The 23,091-nt window shown below is 45.8% G+C and overlaps 1 protein-coding gene across 1 annotated transcript in view; it reads left to right on the plus strand.

The window, feature by feature from the left end:
- The first annotated feature begins 8,312 nt into the window (after positions 1-8,312).
- Positions 8,313-23,091, plus strand: part of SCML4 (sex comb on midleg-like 4 (Drosophila)) — a 42,870-nt gene continuing 28,091 nt past the window's right edge. The window contains exons 1-3 of the mRNA XM_006777207.2: positions 8,313-9,001; positions 16,923-17,052; positions 19,244-19,444. Coding sequence (XP_006777270.1) covers positions 8,846-9,001; positions 16,923-17,052; positions 19,244-19,444 — 487 coding nt within the window. The 5' untranslated portion in view covers positions 8,313-8,845. The remainder of the gene's footprint in view (positions 9,002-16,922; positions 17,053-19,243; positions 19,445-23,091) is intronic.

Raw genomic sequence — 23,091 nt, forward strand, 5'->3', positions numbered from 1 at the left:
GAGAGAGAGAGAGAGAGAGAGAGAAACATCAATGATGAGAGAGAATCATTGATCCACTGTCTCCTGCACGCACCCTATTGGGGATCAAGGCCATAATCCTGGCATGTGCCCTGACTGGGAACCGAACCGTGACCTCAACCATTGAAGCACACCAGCTGGGCGGTACACTGTGTCTTGTTGGGGAGGCCTTATTTTTGGAAAGTGGTTATCATGGGATAGAGTTCTGAGCCTGACGGTAACAAATGCCTGGGTCTTGTTGCCTCAGTGTGGGGAGTGGGGGAGTCCTGGTGGAGGGAGTGGCCTACTGATCATCCATGCATTCATTCTTCCATTCATTCATACATCCTTGGTTTAGTAAACATTTGATAAGATGTGCCAGATGCTGAATTACTAGTAGGTGGGATACATTGATCAAGACATTAGCACCTCCTTCAAGGAGCTCACGTATACTGGGAGAGATAGAAAATGATACCAATAAATAGAATGACATGTTGGAGGTGCTGTGATAGAAATTGTTCCGTCATGGCCACAGGGAAGGATGGAGTATAAACATGCTGTCCAGGCAGAGCTGTGGACGAGGAGCCTCGGGAAAGCCACCTCCTGAGGAACACAGTCTTTGAAAGTGACTCCTTTTCATCTGGCCCCGGGGAAAGGCCTCCCATTTCTGGCAGAAGCTGATGCCTTTCGGGGAGACGTAGAGCTCTCTCTTGAAGAGCTGAGCAAAGATCCAGTAATGCCCCTTCTCTGAGTCCACCTTAGAGAAAACTGAGCGGGCACCAAGTTAGAAGCTTCCTGGGAGACCCGTGTGATGCGCTTGCCTTGAGTTCTCCTTCGACCTGCATTCAGATGGGAAGCCGGTCAGTGTCATTATTATGTTCAAGCCCAGGAGAGCCTCCTGGAATGAGAGAAGAGTAGGTTTTGGAGGAAATCCTCAGGGGCTACATACAGGGGTCCCCTTCAGCGTGGATGTCCTCTGGGGTCAGCAGTAAAGGGAGAGGGTGCTAAGATCCTGCAGGGAGTGCCAGGTGGCAAGGACCTGGTGAGAATGAGGTGGAGAGGAGCTGGCAGGCCCCAAGCTCCAACTTCCCTTTCAGGTCCTTGACCCTAAGAATCTTAGTCCCGCGGAACCTCTTCTCTCTGAGTATCCTGGCTCTTTGGTCTTCATCCTGAAGACACTAGTTGGCTCAGAACTGCCCTCCTGCCACACTTTATCTCTTCTCCCTAAGTGGTGAGCTTCTCAAAGGCAGGAGGGACGTGTAGGGGACTGGCTCTACCAGGGCAGCCCTGCCACATTGCATGGCTCCCCATAGGCCACTCAGGCAAGGCTTGCCCACAGCTGACCTAAAGCTGACCCAAGTCTTCTCAGAATCCCTGGGATCCTCCCAGAGCAGGGGCGCACAAGAGCTGCTACAAGGCCATTTGCTACCCTCCTCCCATGTCTGTCCAAGAGGCTTTTGTAGGACAGTTTCTTCCTGGTACTGATGAGCAATGAGACATTGCCTGACCCTCCCTTAGGGGGCAGCTGTGGGCTACGAAATTGCTTCACTGCAGCATGGTGGCTCCTCAGCACCAGGGTGCCACACCACTCGTGGCTTCACCTGGCCCCTTTGGTTTCTGTGTTGTCTTGTGGGGTAAGAGTAGGTCTCCTCTTGCTTTTGCTGTCTATGTAAGTAAGAAACTACCTATCTAAGAAGGGCTTCTAGTCACTTTATATACCTGAGACTTGTGCTTGACAGGGAGCTTAGCGATCTAGACTATATAGATGGGAGTCTGAGGTTCAGAGACATTAAGTGACTTGTCCTCATCTGTCAGCTGATTAGGAGTAGAGCCAGGACTGGGGTCCAGCCCTGAGGTCCAGGGTCATTTTCACCACCTAATACTATGCCTCATGTGCTATGAATGCCCACTGAGATGGTTGCTGGTCCGGTCAGGTCACATGCACACAACCATGGCACAAGCGGAGTGCAGCACCCACGGACTGGCTGGTGCCTCTCAGTCCTTTCAGGGCCCAGAAGCATCTGGCTAGCCTGCCTCCCTGCAGCCAGCCCTGGCCGACCAGTTGTGCAGATGGCAGAGCCACTCACTCTAGAGTGAGAGAGAGTAGATTAGACTTATTTATTTGTTTGGTTTTTGAATGCACACAAAATACAAGAGGTAGGAACCAGCACACAAAGAAAAGTCCCTTTCCCTTTCCAGCTCCTAGAATTCCAGCCACTGCTGCCTACCTCAAAGATGACTCCTACAATTTAAAAACACTTCCAGAGATATTTTATGCATATGAGCATACATGCATGCATATGTGCTTATGCATTTATCGCGTATCTTCCTCACCTACCATATGGTAGCATGCCATCCATGCTACAAGATACACTGAAACATTGATCTTGAAGACCATTTGCTCTCATTTTTCTTAGCTATGATTCTGCTGGTCACAGGCAAGGCAGACAGCATCCTATCTCCTGCCTCCTCCAGGTCCCTTCTCACAACCATGCATGTAGGCATGCGCCCAGGTGTGGCCACAGGTAGGCAGATTCTATCTTTTGAGGAAGTAGGATAGATAGGAAGTTTCCAAAGGAGGCTTTCTTATAAGCTTTCCATTCTGCCGGGACGTTAACTGACCCGCCTGTCTGTCGGGATCTAACTAGGAACTCTCTTCAGCATTTAAGACACTAGGAATTTAATTCTGGGAAATGGTCGTAGGATGATGAAAAAGCCCAAACAGGAGACTGGACAATTAGCCACAGTCCCTGCGGTTGCAGCCACCTCTAGGCTAGAGGCGCAGAGGGAGGAGGGGTGTAGCAGAAGGCAGGGCCAGGTCACCCAACAGGGTGTGCAGCATGAGGCTCTCCAGTGGGAGCTGGCAAAGCAAAGAGAGAGGGCGACAGCTTCCCTTGTCTCACCCATGCCAACCCCACCCTCCAAACTCAGACCAGCACCCCCTTTGGGCAAACCCAGCAAGCAGCTGTCAAGAAACCTTGGAAGACAGCTCAGGGGGTGGAGGTGGGGGTGGGGGGCTGCTCCTTTCACACAGAGCATTGCAGGGGCAGGAGGAGGGATGGGGCTGAGGGAGACAGGCCGAGGGCCAGCCCACGGAGTCTCTCGAGGGCTGTCTTCTGAAAGGATGTCACCGGAAGGGGAAGGCCTGTCAGTGTGGTGGTCAGGGTGCCTGAAAGAAGGTGGCAGCCAGTCCCTCCTGGGCCCGCGCCTGCTTTCTCTTGCTCCCTGAAGACCACGTGCTGAGGAGCAGCTGCGGCCGCGGGCCCAGGGGCTAGAGTGGGACGTGGTTTCTCTCTTCTTCCTGTGCTGGATGAGGAAAGGGCAGATCCCAGCAAACAGGGAGATTTAGGGAACAGCCCAGCCGGTGAATTATTCATACCTCTGTGGTGTGCTGTCTCCCATGCTTTCAGACACTGTAGCATTTTCCCAAACCCTGCAGGTGGTAATGGTGTTTCTCCCACTTCACTACACATATTCTCTGCTCTTGGTTTATGTGTGTTTCCTCCTCCCCCTTAAATACATGAGGCTCGGCTCCCTGTCACCATCTGCTGCACCTCCAAGTGTTCTTTTATGGGTGCAGGGCAGGTTCCAGTGCTGGGAGACTTACACGTTCCGCTAAGGGTAGGACGGACTCTAGCATCTGCCTGCGCAGCAGGAGGCCCATAATAAGGAGGCAGGAAGCCCCCGGCACCCCCCCAAACCACAGGGCTGAGAGTCCTACCTGGGACGGAGGAGGCACCTGTGTGTTGAAGCCTCAGGTGCTTATGGGCACACCCCGAAGCTTCACCTCCTGGGGCCGAGAGAGAACAAGTCTGCACTTCACAGCGCCTCTGAAGACATCTGACGGACTCAGCACCTTTGAATGTTCTATTGGACCCACTTGTGACCTGGTTATTGTTTGGGACAACTGGGGCTTCTTGTCCCCGAGTCAATTCCCATTTTTCCAGGAGAAGTTGGCTTATTTACAATTTCTTTGTACTCGTTCATGTCACTTTAGACAGGTAGAGACTTAATAGGACAAAATACCTGCGGATAAGCTTTTCCCTACTTATTAAAGTCAGCAAAAATAACTGACATTTCACTCTATTCACCCTTCTTTTACATGAAAATGATTACAACTAGAGTTTTATGCACCTTGCCATAGTCTTCTGAGTCTCATAAAGAACTCTTAGTCTTTCACAATTACTTCAATTCACTGTATTACCATTGTTGTTGTTGTTGTTGATTCATAAATTGTTACAATTTGCTTCTTTGTTCTCTTAACACTACCCCCGACACTCTATTTTTATTAAATTTATTAGGGTGACATTGGTTAATAAAATTATATAGGTTTCAAGTATATAGTACATTTTCTGTGTGTTCACCACCCCAAGCCAAGTCTCCTCCCATCACCATTCATACCCCTTTACCTTCTTCTGCTACCCACTCTCTTCTCTCTGGCAATCACCATACTGCTGTCTGCATCCATGAGTCTTTCTTTCTTTTTTCTTTGCTTAATCCCTTCATCCTTCTCACCCGGTCCCCAACCTCCTTCCCTCTGACAACTGTCAGTCCATGATACCCTGGATATTCTTAAATCATCAGAGAGAAACTAGGTAGGAGTGAGTACAGATGAGTGCTGGCTTTGCTTCTGTTGGCCCAATTTTAGTGTCAGAACTGGGAAAAATGTGTATTAAGAGAATGCATTTCCTCAATTTAACAGAACATATTGCTGTCCCTCTTCTTATGGTATGAGGTTTCCATTGGCCATCAAGGTGTTCATTTATATTGATGTATTTACACCCAGAATTGAAAATACCTTTAAGCCCAGCTGTGGGCTGTCAGCCCAGGTGAGATGGGCAGACTCCCTGGTGAACGGTATTGCCACAGGTGCCAGGTGCACTCTGCGGGTGCGATATTGCACCAGGTGCTGTGAAAAGCAAAGTGACATATGAAATATGGCCCATGGCCTCCAGGAACATACAGAAATCACTTATGTGGGTGAAACAATGAGAAAATGATATAAACCATCATTTAACCAGCGCTTGCTGAAACTGGTGGTACAAGCAATAGATGGTGAAGGAGTTGAGAGAAGTGAGAGTGTGAGGAGAAGCAGGAGGGCTTGGGCCACCTTGAAGAATGCTTGAACTTTAGACAAATGCCAAGGTGCATTCTTATCACTGGAAACCACCTTCCACACAGAATCAAGCATCCTGTGGAGCATGGTGTTAGGTTGTATATGAGGCTGCTGACAAAAGGATCACAACAGAGACACTGGCATGTGGGGAATTTAACATGGTGCCCAAGAATGAGAGAAAATAGGATTTTGTTGTCTTTTTGAAATGGCGGTGAGAAAGAACATGACAGCAAGGTCAGAAACCCATTCCATGCAGTTCACAGAAGGAAATACTTTAGAGTCCATTAGGAGTCTAGAGACCCTTGTCACTTCTACCTCATAATGCATTTCGAAACAACAGAAGGCCAGTGATCCTGCTTCCTGTTTGGCTGACCCATCCTTCTCCATGTACCACCAAATGCTCCTGCACGTACCTGTTCCATTGCCAGCTCTGTGCATTTAGCTTGCTCTGCTCGGCCTGGGAATATCCTGCCTCTGGTGGCACCTCTGTGTGCTTTCTTGTCCCCACTGCTTCCAACTGATTTCTTTCCTCCATGGTGTTCTCACAGCATTTCATATGAAACCTCTGTGCTACTATCTATCTCACATATTATTATTGTCTCTCTACTTATCTGCTTCTTCATAGTTGGTGAATACGTTAGGAGATGTACCTTATGTATTCTCATCTGTAATCCAAGTGTCTAAGCACAGTATTTTACACTCACTGTGTAGTCAACAGATATTTGTTGGATGAATTGATAAATGAATGAGTGAATGAATGAGTGGATACATGAATACATGCCTCAGGATTGACCCTTAGGTGACTCCATGGCATTGATGTATGCTTTTGGATTTGGTCATTCTTTGTTTTTGACCTTGATAGAGCTACCATTAATTTACATGCATTAAATTGGCAAGATGAACAGGTAAAATGTCATCCCTAAATTCATAGACCAGATCTTAGTTTCTCTTGGTTTTGGTTGTAATATTTCTAGCCCAGCCTTGTTTTGATAAGAAAAGGGAGACCTGGGAAACCAGCTGCAAATCACTTGATTTAATATGTCAAGTCATCATTTAACAACTTCAGAGAGGCAGAACTTGGCGATCCAGAGACTCGATCATTAGGCTGTACTAGGAGCAGAATCTTCTAATGTTTGCTAAAGCTCTTTGCTCCAAGATGGCTTCCAAGTGCACAACTGAAAGCAGAGAAACTCAGAGGTCTCATGTCCACCTCCAGGGCTGTGACAGTTCTGAAATGATTTGTATACTTGGTTGTATCAAGTCGTATGTCCATGGCTAGCATGTCTTTGGAGAGCATTTGAGGTCTTTGGAGATGATGGGAAATCTTTGGGGAAGGTCAGTAACCCAGCTGCCACCTGACCCTACCTGGAAGGAGGTGGTATTAAGGAGGGTGGTTGTCTCTGTTTTTGCTTTCTTCTTGGTACCATTTTTTAAACAATAGGTTGAAAAATAGTATAAAAAATTAACAATGAGTGAATAATTCCCATTCTATGGAAGTTTCTATTGGAAATGTGTGCTTCTTATCAGCCTTTTTTGTTTTCTTGTTTTCTAGTGGTTTTTGGCTCTTGATCCACAGAACTCCCCTGGTCACTGCTTTAACACCCCAAATTGTTACAAAAAGGCAAAGAAGATGTTATCACCAGAAATATCAGAGAAGACTTCTTTCTATGCCTAAACATATGCAGATTTATCTATAACTATATACATTAAAATATATGACTAGAATCATACTATACATACTATTTTGCAGTGTTCATATATGCATGAGTGTATGCATACATACATATATAATTAAAATTACAAAGTATTCTATTTTATGAATGTGAAATAGTTTACTAAGCAAAAGCTGTTTGGAAAGATATTTTGCTTGCATCCAGCATTTCACTATTATAATTAATATGCAAAAAATATCCTTGGCCACATATCTTTGTGTTCTTCCCAGATTATCTTCTTAGGAGAAATCCTTGGGAATAATATAGCTGGATCAGGAAATGTGCATGTGTGAGTTTTAAAGAGATTTTCAAATTGTCCTCCAGAAAGGTTGGCTAATTTCTACCCCTGCCAACCGTAAATAATAGTGTCTATTCCTCTCCCCCTCACCAATAGAGGATTGTCAGGGTTATTCACATTTATCAGACAGAGAGCCACAAATGATATCAATTCACTTTTTGGGAAGCTTACCAGTAAAGTTTAAAATCTTTTCTTGTGATAATTGACCATTTATTTCTGTTTATCCTCTGTCTTTCACATTTTTAAATCAGAGTTCTTATTTTCATTTTAATAATTTGAAGAAATTCTTTGTATTAACCTTTTGTTGGCCCAAATGTAGCAAATAGATTCCTCAGATTTTCATTTATTTTCAAGATTTTACTTTTACTATATGAAGACATTTGAGTTCTATGTAGTCATGTCTATCAATCTTTCCATCATACTTAGATGGAAATTTTCCACCAAAATTAGAGAGTGCATCACCACCTCAAGAGTATAAAAACTCAGTCTGGTCCCTGCATACTGCCCAGACAGAGAGTAGGGACTACTGTCATCTTTCCCAACTCTGTCTGCAGCCTTTTGAGCAAGAGCCTCTCATTTCCACTGTTAGGTACCTCTGATTCTCAGAAATTAATTTTATTACCTGACATCATTCCTGAGAAAAAGTCAAAAGCTCTATCTCATTTGCCACATTCCAGGAACTCTGACCCCTGAGCTCATCATATCGGTTGTGTTCTCTGGGTTGGGGATGAGCAACGAGCTCTTGCTGAAAGATTTGGCCAACTGTACTTGAGAAGCTTATTGTTGGTATTTTTAATTCTAAAAATATTATAGTATGTGGTACTATTCACTTGGAAGAGTGGATTTTCACATGGTGAACAGTTACCCAGAGTCCCACCATCTTTGCCATTGGTAACATTTTAGCATGTTTCCTTTTACTTCTTCACCATATACATTTTTGTGTAATTGAGGTCATGTTTATGTGCAATTTATGTGATGCTTTTTCACTCAACACCATATTATTAAGGGTATTTTTAAAGTCTTTTAACTAGTTGATTGTTTTATTCTGTAGGTAAATCAACTATTCTCCTATTGTTTATTATTTGGGCTGTGTCCATTTTATTTTTGCAATTACAAATCAGGTTAAAATAAATATTTCTGTATGTAAATCTCTGCCCACAATTGCATTGAGGGATATAACTGACTTTTAACACAATTGATTTTCACTGTTAAATTTCATTCATGGAGGGAAAAGGTTGTAAAAATTCATAACCCAACCAAAGGGATAGGAGTGAATATGAGAGAATGATTATGTCTATTTAATACTATTATTATATCAGTGCCAAGTTGAACTAACTGGGGAAACTGAGACATGGATAGATAAAGTTGTCTTGTTGTTGGTAATGCTATCAATTGTGTTTGGCGTTGGGAATCTGTTGTCCTCTCCACCAGCCAGTACATTTCCTACTGCACTAGAGACCCATGGAAATGTGCTATCCTTGAAATTAGACCAGGAGCTCAACAGCACCATAAAAGCTTCTCGTGGTGCCTGGCTCTTTCCTGTATTTGGTCTTCCCCTCCAATAAGGGGTGGTATGGCCAAAATCACCAAACCGGATCCATGTTTGCCTTGCAAACCAAACAAACACTTCTGTTTCTGTTTTGCTTTGTGTCTGGACCGATTCTTAGCGCCTCTTCTGCCTGTGAGTGATTTGTCACTTCTGCAAGACTGGCACCAGCAGAAATGCAGTCTCAGAGGACCCCTGGGAGAAAGCGAGGCCGACCCCCACTTCACTCAACGCCCGTGAAGATGGCAGTTCATAACCTTTATTCTGCGTCAGCTGGCTCGTTACCGGCAGTGAAGATCCCAAAGAAAAGAGGGCGGAAACCTGGGTACAAGGTATGGCTCTCCATCACCCCCTTTCTCCAAAGTGCTGTCGGGCTGGGGCACGGGTGCCTGGGCAGAGCTCTGCTGGGGAATGTGAGGAAAGGTGGGGAGCTGGGTAAAGGCCTTTCTGTCAATGGAACTGTAAGGGACATGCCCCGTGGTTACACGATGCTTGCTGTTGCTGTCATGTGCATTTTCACAAGTGGACAAAGCAAATGACACCAGATGGGGGAAGCTGTAAGGCGAGACCACTTTAGGGTCAGAGCTAAAGACACATTATGCAGCCTCACATCTAAATTAATGTTTCGGACACCGAACTTTCCCCTGACTGCCTTTTGGGGCGGCTCTGGAAACCACTTCCCAGAACTCATTCGTCATTTATTTTAGTAGAAGCAGATGATGTCCCCGAGTCACTTACACTAATCATGAGAGCAGGCTAGTGTCAAAGGACCCAGACGAGTTTTCCCCACTAGAGCCTCAGTCAGGGGACTCATCCTGAAAATGCTGGGTGTGAACTCATGCTTTCCTGCTTGTAAAAGGTATTGACGTCATTTGGCTCCAAGGAGGTGTCTCAGGCAAAGTTAAAATCCTGTGACCCTTTTACAAATTAAGATTTGGAGAGGCTGGGGGTGGAGGTTAAATTCTCCACCGTAACTGCAGTCATGGAAAGCAACCCAGACCCGCGGATGAGCTGCTCCTCTAAGATAGGTTTGCAGATGCTACTGGAGAGGAAAGATGAGCGATGCCCCACAAGCCTTTGGGCATCAGAAAATGAGCTTCAGAAGTTTCCCTTTGTTCACTTGTCTTGAAATAAAGAGCTTAAGTTTCCATCTTGAGATCTGAATGCTCAAACCAAAATGCAAATTGGCAATTAACTCGCATAGATTTAGGGAAATGTATGGAAATTATTTCAGGTCAGCAGAAAGACAACGCTTCCGAAGAGCTGGTTATGAATTCAGCCTTTATCCTTTTGGTTCTCTGCAGTTCTTCTAATTGCTGGAAATGAAAAATGGTAGGTGGGGGGGGGAAGTGACTCAAAGTTATTTGGGGGTTGTTGGTTTTAATAAAAGTTTTTAGGTAGAGTCTTTTGTCACTGGTTATTTTAAAAAATATATTTTTATTAATTTCAGAGAGGAAGGGAGAGGGAGAGAGAGATAGAAGCATCAATGATGAGAGAGAATCATTGATTGACTGTCTCCTGCATGCCTCCAACGTTAGATCAAGCCCACAACCCAGGCATGTGTCCTTGACCGGAATTGAACCCGGGACCCTTCAGTCCACAGGCCGATGCTCTATCCACTAAGCCAAACCAGCCAGGCCTGTCACTGATTATTTTTCTAATGTAGGGAGCCCCCTTTTTCTCATGGGCACCACAGATCCAGAACTGTGTCTCTGAAGCTGGCCCGGGGCAGGTCTCCCGCTCAGCTACCTGCACAGTGGCCCAAAACTGGGAATTGCATCTGGAAGGCTGGACCAGGCAGCCTTTCTGTTTATAGAGCCAGGGAGCAAATCCAGGAGCCGAAGAAGAAACACACTGAAAACTTTTCTTTTCTGTTTGGCCTTTCTCCCACTCCCCTGGGAGCTGTGACCCAAGAATGAAAATTACTGACAGACACAGCATTTCTGGAGCCAGGAAAAATGGAAATTCACTCCATGGAATGAACCCGACTTTGCAATTTTCCTGTCTCCTATAAAGGGCAGTTTTCAGTGCTCCTAACACTCAGAGACACCTCAGGGCAGGAAGAAAGCTTTGGGGATGCTAAGTAGGCACTACAGGCCCTGCACTAAGTAGGCAGGTCTCACGCCCATGCCTCATAGAGTTTTGCTTTGGGGACAACGGGCCACAGCTCTTCCTTGAGTCCACCTCCCATATACTTGGGGAAACGGGTGGGAATTACTTCAGGCCACCAGCCTCCCAGACAGCTCCCCAAGCGTCAGAGAATAATGGCTCCAAACCAGGTGCCTGTCTGCATGAAGTTCTGACCCACTCATGACCTGGGAAAAATAAGAACCATCTGAAAGGCTCATAAAGCCAAAATGATTCCACTTAAAGGATTATCCTTTACTCTGACATATCTGCTTCCTACTATTTTGGTGTTAAAGTTTATTTTATTTTATTAAGTGTTGTATGTTGTCAGGACTTGCTAATTTTAAAAAGGTCCTATTTGGCGAAATAAAGTTGGCAAACTATTAAGTCTCTCCAGTTTTATGTTGACGGTTTCTTAGACCCTGAAGCCCCCTTTACTATTAACAAAAAGGTTTTAATTGTGGAGAAGCTAGCAAGGAAACTATACGGTTTCATTACATTTACCAAATAATCACTAATTTGGCAATTTTAACCATCTGGGACAACAGTTGCAGAGCCAGAAGTTGCTAAAAAAATGCTGAGCAAGCAAAATAAGATATTACTTGTTCTACTCTTAAAGTTCTCGTATTTTATTACTAAGAACATGCTTTCGAGCCCTCCCTGAGTTTGTTTACTTTACTGTAGACACATTTCTTATAAGCTCGATTATAGCAGTTTATTAATAGCCTTAGATTTGAAGGGATGATGTTTGGGGGGAGAAGACTACACACACAGCTGGACACCGAGGGAATAATAATAATTATCATCATAATTCTATGATAATGTGTTAATAATATAGAACAATAAAGTATGCAATAATATTACCATTATAAAATAATAAATAACATAACTTTGTCATACCAGTAATAACATTATGGCATATTTATACTGCCAATATTATCATAATAAGAAGTGTTGGAGCCTTCGGCAGGGCAGGCTCGGCAGACTCGCCCCCAGGAGTTCTGAGAACAGCTGGCGGTGCTGACTGTATCACAGATCTGTGCTGCTTGCTGTCTGTCACTTCGTGCCTGGCGCTATCCCCAGCTGCTCTGTCAGTCATGTGGTCCTGCACATGTGGAAACTCTCTCTGGTCCAAGTAGGGAGCAAGCTTCTTGAAGACCAATAATCCAGGTGGTGACATTTAACCCCTTGTCTGAGTCTTGAGAATAACATGAGTGAATTATGGGCAGGAAAGGGAAAGTTCAGCTGGCTGTCAGTGCTCCAGAGTTCATAGGTCGTGGCTCCTCCCAGGGCCCATCTGGCCACCTCTCTCTTCGCCCTGGCTGACAGCCACGTTGCTGGGACAAGCTCACTGCTGTGAGAGGATCATTATGGCTTTACTGTCCCCTTCTCACCCAAGTCAAAGGAAGAAAACACCTCTTAACATTAATTTTCTCTGAAGAGCTATAACCTGACTACCATGCAAAAAGTTATTTTACATCTCATTTGTAGCATCTGCTATTGATTTAGGTCCTTTGTTCAGAGACTTCCCAAGGTCAACAGGTAGACTCCATGACTACAAAAACGATCGAAGTCTTTTTTAGGAGATAAAGAGAGAGGGTCTGCACCAAGGAGAAGCCCTAGCTCCCATTCTGTAGACCCAGATGACTCCATGTCTGCACGTAGTGGGATTTTCCATTTCTGTGTCTTTATGATTGGAATTCTGATTTAAGCAGGAAAAAGAGTACTGGACTTTTAAAATAGCCATTTGTCTCCAATACATAATAATAATAATGAATACTAATAGCAATGATATGTAACATTTGTTGAGCATTTCTATGTTTGTGGTTCTAGCCAAAGCACTTTATGTGTATTTTCTTATTTGATCCTTGGTGGTTTGATAGTAAGGGGAGTTAGAAAAACTGCAGGAATTAGGCATGAATCAACCAACCCCCAGAGCCTGAGGCCACTTACTGTCAGGCTAGCAGCCCTCTACCTGTTCACTATCTCTTTGTATTATTATTCAGATTAGTAATTCTGATTTAAAAAAAGTAAATTATGTTCTGTCTTCTCTGTTTAATGAGTTAGAAAAGTGTAACATGTTCTAGAAAGAATTTCATTCCTGAAATATTTAAAAATATGGTTAAAATGTTCTTAAGTGTTGGCAGTTATATTATTCAGGATACAAAGTCAGCTGCTGTAATGGTGGCTTAAAGACAATAGAAGCTAATAATTTCTTTCTCGTGTTAAAGTCTGGGAAGACCATCTGGTACTGATACAATGACTTGCTGGTATTGGGGACCCGGGCTCCTTCTATATTGTTGCTCTGCCATCTTAACAAAAGTCCCTGCTTCATGCTCTTAAATGGCTCCTCCAGTTCCTACTATCCCACTCATCCAGGACAGAGCTAGTGGAAGCATGTCTTTCCCCTTTAAGGGCCCAGCCCTTAAAGTTGCACACACCCCTATACTTGCATCTAGCTGGCCAGACTTAGTTACTTAGCCTTATTTAGCTCCAAGGAAGATGGGAAAATGTAGTTCTGGGTGACCAGGTGATGAGCTAAACTTCAGGGGTTCCATTATTAAAGGAATCGGGAGCATGGATATTTGCGAATAATCAGCAGCCTTGGCTAACTAAGTACTTAAAGGACAGTCTTCTGTTTACTGGAAATTTTACTTTTAAAGAAAGTAATTTTTTAATGACTATGGGTAAACTCAACATTTTGTTTTGTTTCCCTTTTCTTATTGTCATCTCCCCTTGCACCCTAAAGTATATACTCTTGGCACTGAGTAATAAGAAGTCAAATTCACAAAAATCTCAATTAGGAGAATGTTCAAATTTAAGAAGACAGGGTTTTGTTTGTTTCAATACTTCTTTGAAGCATCTTTCTAAAATGTGTTTTCGTTAGAAATGTTGAATTGGCTTCAATGCTTCTTTGATTAAACAGATCGTATATGCTTTAAAATCTTATATATGAGTACTAAATGCAGCTTAATAGTAGGCAAGGGAAGAATTGATATTTAATAACTTCCGGTGCCTAGTTTTAAGGCCCCCCTCTTGCTGATAGTTGGTATGGAGTGCCACCTGTGGTTCATGGCGGAAAATGATTACACAGGCACAAGGCAGGGGCCATTCCCTCTGGCTGGACGGTGTGCAGCACCGATGGCAGGGACTCTCTCCTTGGACTTCTGTAGCCCCCCCAGTCCCCACCCCAGGGCTGGAGCGGGGGTCAATATTGGGCTCAGCCATAGGTCAGGGGCAGTGGTATGCTGGCAGATGTTTCTAGCATTCTGAGTGTAGCTCCCGTGTGAATGTTAGCTGATATTTTCACAGATGTTAAGGAGTAAGACAAATGTAAACAGTGAAGTTGTATGTTGGAACTTCTTTCATCTGTCAAGGATGTGAGTTCTTTGCTGAATTGGATAATATAGTTTTGAACTCACAAAACATTTCAATATCTTGTCCTATTTACAGTGTAACAGCTACAGACAAGACACACTTTTAAATTTAACTTGGATTTTTAACATTTTCTTAAATCTATAAATCAGTAAAATAATAATTCCAGTCCTAATTTGTAGCATTTACCAATTTCCAAGGTCTAAATATTCCCAATATGGCCAATTTCAAGTCACCAGTGTGATGTCTCTGAACATGGTTTTGGGAAAACATGTGCAGCAACCCACCCTTGCATCTGTATTTCCATGAAGATGCAAATGTAGAATAATTGGAAAATGATGAGTTTTGAGTATCTATTATCTTTGTCTTTAATATACTTTAATTAATTCTCTAAGTACATATATTCAGTCATTTTAAATAATGGCTGTATTTAACATTCAACTTGCAAGATGACTGAAAATCTAACAGTCATCTCTGTGGACCCGTATAAGCTGGCTCCAGCTCCCCCTGCTCAGAGTTCTGCTGTGCACGATGCCTGTAGCAGGATGTCCCCTGTCCCCTCTTCATCTGCAGGGCTGGCTGGTTTGACCCATGCCTGCTGATACACAGAACTTGGCCCCTCACCAGTTTCTGTAAGAAACCCAGTCACACCAAGCATTCCTTGAAATATGTTGTCTCTACTGCAGATTGTTGGGGTCACAGGACACAGTGGACAGGATACCACCAAATAATTCTCACAGACAGATCTGGTGTTTTGAATTCCACTTTATCCAGTGATGGAGTCTTTTTTTTTCCCTTTTTCTTCCATCTTTCTCTGCATGCCCATTGAGTACTGACTTCATTGTCTCCTCATTTGGCTTCCCTCTGTCAGGAGGAAATGCAACCATTCCTCCCAGCCCACCTCGGGTAGAGCAGCAGCACCCCGTCCTCCCTCCCTCCCCCTTCACCCCTGCTGTACCTCAGCAGTTTCAGTGCCATTCAGGGCCCAGAGGAGAATCTGAACCCAATGCAGTGTTGGTGGGGAAAAGCTCCAGCTTTCACACCCTCTACTCACCTCATGTGCACCTCTGAAAGGCGTAAGGACACCGGGCCATTCCCTTCCCACATCCAAGCATCCCCTTCTGTCTTCACTGCGATGCAGGCGGTGTATTGTATTGGGATAATATGTTTCCTTAGGGAAGTTTCAGTGCAAATGCTTCTCAACTAGGATCTTGGATTTGACTGACATGTTGCCCAAGCAGGCCTCAAGGCCAAAGGATACTGGCTCCTCCTTCCTTTGGTGTTTGACCTCTCCCCCAAATGCAGGGAGGAAAAGGTATGAGTCGGCCCCAAAGCAAGCTGACTCCTAGGAATGGAATTAAGTTCTTGGCTACAAACTTCTTGCTATTGGAGCTGATTTGCATTTTCAACAGGTAGGTTTTTAGACCAAAATCTGAGGTTAGACACTGTGAGGTATTCAATTTCCCCGAACTCTGCTCCCTACAGCACATCCTCAGAACCCTGCCCAGGGATAGGGGGTATGAAGGAAGAGTAAGCCTAAAGGAGGAATCCCCAAGGAAAACTATAGGCAGGGACAGGGACAATGCTGTCCTTATCAAATAACATGGGGAGGGGAAAGAAGGGAGGGAGAACATGATTTAAAAAAAAAAAAAATCTGGTATATTAGTTTGCTAGGGCTGCTGTAACAATAAAAGAACAAATTGGGTTGCTCTATTGTCTCCGACCATAGAAATTTATTGTTTCGCAGTTCTGGAGGCTAGAAACCTGAGACCCAGGCATTGGCTGGGTTGGTTCTTTCTGAAGCCCATGAGGCAGAAGCGTCCCCAGCCTTTCTCAGCCTTTCGCCAGAGCCCGGCCTCAGCTCCATCCCTCAGGAGTTCTTACTTACTACGATTTTATAAAGTTAACCTTTCTCTTACTTCTTCCAGCTGACCAATTCTCTCCTCAGCTATGTTTCATATGCATTAAATCTGTCCATTTAGCTTTTAATTTTAGTTATTGTATTTTTCGTTTATAAAAGTTAAATTTGGTTCTTTTTCAAATTTGCAATGCTATTTTTTACAGTTTTCTGTTCTCCAGAGATATTTTCAAGTTTGTCCTTTATATCTTTATACATTGTATCGCAGTTGTTTTTGTTATTTTAAACTATTGGTGAGTTTTTTGCTACATGTTTTTATTGCTTATTCTTATTTTGGTTCCTTGCTTCCTTGTGTGTTTGGATATTTGGATCGTGCTATTCATTGATTGGGGGAGGGGGGGTGAGACCTTTCTCCAGAGATGATTTATATTTACTTTTCCAGGTAATGGGGGTGGGGTGGGGTGGGGATGCAGGCAGGAAAGACTGACGCAGGGACAGGAGCTCGCTTACCTTCGCTTTCGGGGTCAACAGACAGTTTCTGTAAAGGCTCAGAAGGTAAACGTTTCAGGCTTCTGGCCCATCTGGTGTCTGTCACAACGACCCAGCTCCGTGGGTGCAGCCTACACACAGTCACAAGACACCCCAGAAACGCTCGGGCGCGTCTGCCATCTAATAGCCGTCCTTTAGAGAGGCAGGCGGGGGGGGGGGGGGGGGGGGGGGGGGGGGGCGTGGAGGGGGGAGGAGCACTGTCAGATTGAGTGATTTTTTAACTAAATTCACAGTCTGAAGTTTTCTTGATTACCCAAGTTGTGTAACTACCACCCAGGAAATATTCTGGTAGGGTGTAGAGAGCATTCCAGATTTCCATTGACCAAATGGGCTCTCTCTTGCAGCTCAAGTCTCCGGTTCTCCTGACTCCGTTGGCCCTCTCACCTCCGCGGAGTACGCCAGAGCCCGACCTCAGCTCCATCCCTCAGGACGCAGCCACCATCCCCAGCCTGGGAGTCCCTCAGGCGCTCACAGGTAGGTCAGGAGAATGAACTCCAAGGCTGTGATGGCCTGTCCATCATTTAACAGTTACTTTATGAATTAGAGAGCTGTCACGGACATAGCTCAAATAAAGGATTTAGTCTGTTAGCTAGACAGTAGGTAGGATGACCAGATTCTCTGAGAACATGAGTGTAAATGTCTCATAGTCCGGATTATTTGAAACTTGGTTTTCAGTGTATCTGGGGTTCAGCTGGTTGCCTTGGGGTGGGACTAGTTGGTGGCCTAGATTTTTCTTTCCAGAGCCAGGTTTACTTTGCACCAATACTGAGCCTGCGCACCTTGAAGCGTTTCCACCCCTATTTGCACTTCCAGATCTCCCAAGGATCCTAGTCTTTAATTCCACCTGGCTCCTTCCAATCCAGTCAGGGTAGCACTCACCCCGTGTCTCTCATGGGACATTCACCCACCAACAGTTCCGTGGTAAGAATAGCAGCAATCAGATTTTGTCACACACACACACACACACACACACACACACACACACACACACACACACGGTCCGTCCTCATCACAACCCCAGTGCACTGCCCTCTCCCTTCCCACCTAAATTCCTTCGTTCTCCTCCCATTTGTGGCTAACAAGGCCCTGTAAGTTCCCTCCCTCTGTGATCCAGCCCACTGCTCTCCTTAGTCCCTGGGGCCCCCCCACAGGATCTTAGCATAGTTCCTTCTCTCCAACTGGAATGATCTTCCCTCTGGTCATCCTATGTCTCCCTTGGATCTCAGCTCAGTCACACCTGCCTCCTTCATGGGCTTCTTGCCAGGGTCCTCAGGGAGTCTCAGGCCTGGGACCGCGGTGGTGGCCAGGGTCTATGCTCCATCTGTGGGCCTCCAGGGCCCTTCATGAGCCTGTGTGCCGAAGGCTTCTCTCAGGGCTCTCCTAGCACCAGTGTTTCTCACAGCCCCAGTCCCACATCAGCCCTGTGACTCTCTGAGAAGCCTGTCTCCCCGCTGAGCCCTGTGGAGCCAGGGACCTCATTGGCTTGGGTCACCATTTTCTCTGTAAGGCCTAGCATGGTGTCTGGCATGAAGGTTCTTATTAATTACATTTACTTATCACCTGGGATGAGTAGAAGAGAAGGCAGCCTGGTAGATTGAAAAGGGCATAGGCTTTGACCTCAGAAAGGTTCGGGTCCGAATCCCTGTTACTCCACTAATTACAAACACTAATCCCTCTAACCACGTGAAGCCTCAGTTTGTTCAGTAGTAAAGGAGGAATAACACCTAATTCCCAGCTTGTCTTAAAAATGAAACAAGATAAAATATATGAAGTGCCTGGAATATAATAAGCGGTCAATGGAAACCAGTTTTCTTCACAATTGTTATTACTGTTCAGTAACCCTGTCGGTGTCCTCTTAAAGTCCCTCTTCAGCTCTCCTTTGCATTAGTGTCCCCCAAGGCAAGGTGCTCATGCTCTGGGGCAGGGCTGGGGAAGGGGAAGGGCAGGGGGAGGAGTCAGAAGAAGAGAGTCGATGTGCAGAAGGAAAATATGATACCTATTATTAATATATATTTTTATCTCATCCTTTAACAATTTATTTTTCTTGGTTATGTTTTAAAATGTAAACAATACATTAATACAGACAAGACTGTATATGCCCTATAAATAAATAGATACATTTGGGGGCATGTGCTCAAACTATTTTTACTTTAGATCTGTGGAAAACCACTGATTGTGCTCACCTAAATAGTGGCTGAGTGATTATTGTCCCTGGAATTGTAAATAGCACTCTTTTCAGCAGTTGGAGACATAGTTTTTGGAGCAATCAACATGGTATTGATGTTTTTATTCATCAAAAGTGGCAGACAGTATGTGAAGCTTGACAGCTCCCTTGGAGAAGAAGGGAAGATTCTGTCTGGTACATGCCCCGCATGAAAATGCGCTTATACACGCTGTCCACACGGGCCTCCCTCCGTATATGTCAGATCTGAGTACATCACAGGGGTCCCACCTGTCCATCTGTCCCCAACCAGGAGGCCCTCTTGGGAACAAGCCCTGGCAGTGGGGGCAACTGGCTTCTTGTCTCTTTTACTTACTAAGTAGGAAGAATCACTCCCACTTGTGCCCCTTTTCAGCTCTCCAAGGTTAGGGCCAAGGGGCAGATGGGAGCAGCTCCCTGGCTGCTGTGCACTGGGGCTGAGGGCTTGTGGGTCTGTTTCCACAGTCTGCCTCTACATCAACAAGCAGGCCAACGCCGGGCCCTACCTGGAGAGGAGGAAGGTGCAGCAGCTCCCCGAGCACTTCGGGCCCGAGAGGCCGTCGGCGGTCCTGCAGCAGGCCGTGCAGGCGTGCATCGACTGTGCCCACCAGCAGAAGCTGGTCTTCTCCCTGGTCAAGCAGGGCTATGGTGGTGACATGGTCTCGGGTAAGGCTCCGGGGCAGGTTTACGAGGAGGGCCATGGGTATCTCTGAAGATGAAAGCAGCCATGCTCTGCCTAGGCCCTAGGGCAGGGATGGCGAACCTATGACACTCATTTTTTGGGTTGATTTTTCTTTGTTAAATGGCATTTAAATATATAAAATAAATATCAAAAATATACATCTTTGTTTTACTATGGTTGCAAAGATCAAAAAATTTCTATATGTGACACGGCACCAGAGTTAAGTTAGGGTATTCAAAATGCTGACACGCCGAGCTCAAAAGGTTCGCCATCACTGCCCTAGGGGGACAGTGGTTGTGGCCAGGGTCTGGTCTCTATCTGTTGGGCTCCAGAGCCCTTCATGAGCCTGTGTGCTGAAGGCCTCCTTCAGAGCTCAAGGAGAAGATGCTCCCACACTTGGACAAGAAGACCCCAACTCCTCTTTCTCCCACCCCCACCTCCAACCCTTCAGTAAGTCCTATTGCTCTAACTAAAATACACCCGGGCCCTAACCGGTTTGGCTCAGTGGATAGAGCGTTGGCCTGTGGACTCAAGGGTCCCAGGTTCGATTCCGGTCAAGGGCATGTACCTTGGTTGTGGGCACATCCCCAGTAGGGGGTGTGCAAGAGGCAGCTGATCGATGTTTCTCTCTCATCGATGTTTCTAACTCTCTATCCCTCTCCCTTCCTCTCTGTAAAAAATCAATAAAATATTAAAAAATAAAATACACCCGGAATCCAGCCCCTTTCACCACCCACAGCAACCACTCTGGTTCTTTAAAAATATAAGCCAGATCACGCCCGTACTCTGCCCTAAACCCTCAATGGCTCCCATTTCATGCTGAGAAAAAGCCCACATCCTTACAAGGGCCTACAGGCCCTATGTGACCTGGTCCTGGCCACCTCTTGGATCTCCTGGTCACTTCTCCCAAGTCCCCCACCCTGCCCTGGCCACAGCTTCCTCCTTGCTGTTCTTCCCGTGTCCTCCAGCCATGCTCGTGCCCCAGGGTCTTTGCACCTCCTGTTCTCTCTTTCTGGAATGTTCTTCCCCAGCTGTCCATGTGACTTGCTCCTGAACTTCCTTCAGGTTTTTACTCGAATGCCTCCTTATTAAAGAGCTCCTTCCTGACCAGCTTGTGTAAAATATCAGCTCCGGTCATTCTCTATTCTGCGTTCCTTTTTCATGGCACTGATCACCATGCAGGCCAACTCCATCTCCCAGGGCATGTTTTTTTAAACAAGAGCCTTCAAAGTCAATCCCTTCTCTCACTCTCATTGCCCATCTCCAGTTTCAGCCCCAACCCAACAGCTTCCAGAGGGAGCAGAAGTTGTCACCACAAGTAAGCGGTGGAATCAGGAGCTCTGCCTCCTTTAGATGTCTTACTGGAGGCTGTCTGCACAGTGGTTGTCACCACCTGTCCTTAAGCCCTGGGGATGTCTTGACTCTAAGGGGAGAGCTTGGTGTTTTCTCTGGCCCAACATCATGGGCACAGCCTCCATATCAGCAAGGAAAAGGAATAAGATTCCCAGCAACGGGTCCGTGCAGGTGACCCTGCTGGCCGGCTAAGAATGGGGGAAAGAAGACTCCAATGTGGCTCCATCCTGAAGAATCAAAGCATTTATTTATTTATTTATTATTTCTTTATTTACTTAATCTTTATTGTTGAAAGTATTACATATGCCCCCCCCCCTCTTCTGGCCTGCCCCCACCCCCTGCCCTGGGCCTTCACCACCCTATTGTCTGTGTCCATAACTCCAGATCCCTAGGGCTTGGGCTGGGCAGGGTGTCCCACAGCCTCCCCAGCTCTGACTGTTTCAGGCCACCTTCTAGAGCTTCCTCTGAGCAGGAAGCTGGGCCTGACTTGCTGGTAGTGGATTAAAATAGAGCTTGGCTAGGTCCAAGCGCATGTGTCTGACCCAGGGTGACTTTTAAGAGACTTTAGCAGATGTGAGCAGAGATAGAAGTGCTGCACCAAGAGAGGCCAGGAGGAGAGACCTGTTGTGAGGCCTTCCAAGAGCCTCTTGGCTGTTCTCCTCCTAGCTTCTGTCTGAGAGCCAGGTTCTGTCCTGGGCTGCAACCTGAGATCAAAAGCCTTGTCCTTTTCCCTGCTAAATAGCAGGGCTCAACACACAGGTGCTAAGAGAAAGCTCCTCCCTACTGTGTGCCCACCTTCTTGAGCAAATCCCACCTGGCTGATTCTTTATGGCTCCTTCCCCCAAACCTGGGAGAGCTGACCTCGTTTTCCCTGCTTTCTTGCTCAGCCTTTCTGTGGCCTCAGGGGCCTTGGTGCTGGGAGGAGCTTCGGTACTGCCTGGCACCAATGTGAGTGTGGGCAGAGCCTTGCCAAGTTTCCCTTGGCTGAAGGATTCCCAGGAAGGCCAGAGCTGAGCACTTGGACTTAGTGTCTTGGAGAATGCAGTGGCACCGAGGGGACTCCTTGTGCCACCACATTGAGGCCAAGAAGTGGCAAGGTGGCCTTTCATGTTACTGGTGGTGCTTGGAAACTCAGCAAGGCTAAGTGCCAGCACTGAGGTAGTTTAGGGAAGGACTCAGGAGAAATAGCCAGACCCCCTTCCCTTCTTCCCACCCCCACTCTCAAATAAGAACTTGGTCCTTGGGGCACTGCTTTCCAAATATTCTCATGGCAGAATACATAAAGAATGGTGACACTGGTGCCGGCACAATGGGCCAAAGGAACCAAACTGCTGGGCCTCAGGGAGCAGTCCTGCTGTGCCCACACCCCCTCCTTGCACACCTGCTGGGATGCTCTGCCTTACGGCCCTCTCCCACAGGGCTAGACTTTTTGATCTCACGAATCCATGTCCTCCTCCAGGAGGTGGAATTTTCCCACTTATGTGATCTCCCAGGCTCCTCCAGGAAAGTATGCACACTGATTTATGGGACAGACCTGATGCTCCAGGCCCTCCCACTGTGTGTTCAGTTTCCAACACACCCAGTCTTCTATGGTATTGGAGGCGGGCAACAATACCCACACTAGGAAGGGATTGTGAGGGCATCTGAATGGCCAAGATGACCCCTTGGTGAGCATCTTGGGAGCTCCTTGGCTGTCTCTCTTAATCAGGGTCACCTGGAGCATTAAAACGACAGGCAAGTCCACTTAGAGGCCACAGGAGCTGGAAAAACCAGGCCCTCTGCAGTGTCCTCATCTGTAACATGGGGCAACCTTTTCACTTTCCTCACAGGACAGTCAGGAGGCCTAAAGGAGGTCATGGATCTGAAAGCTCTTGCCACACATAAAGAGCTATACAAAAGAAATGGATTATTTTGATTTCTAATTAAAATGGGTATTTTGTTTATTTTTAGTTTTGAAATAAAAACTAGCTCTGATCACCTCTTATATCTCCCAAAAGCTTAGCCTTGCTGAGTTTCCAATCACCATCAATGCCTAAATATCATGGTTTCTAAATATCAATCTTCAGTAAATGGAACCAGGGCTGCTGAAGAAACGGCTGATTTTAGGGCTGGGTCAGAGAAAGACAAGATGAACCTGGAACATATTGAAGTAACAGTAACTAAAGAGTTGCTAAAAAATGAGGGCATGTCATAGGGACACAGGATTCATCCTGAAAGCTTGAACAATTTGATCAACAAAGTATTGGATAACCACAGTACAAAATAAATACAATGAGTC

The sequence above is a fragment of the Myotis davidii genome, unplaced genomic scaffold (assembly GCF_000327345.1).
Source record: "Myotis davidii unplaced genomic scaffold, ASM32734v1 scaffold68, whole genome shotgun sequence".
Lineage (NCBI taxonomy): Eukaryota > Metazoa > Chordata > Mammalia > Chiroptera > Vespertilionidae > Myotis > Myotis davidii.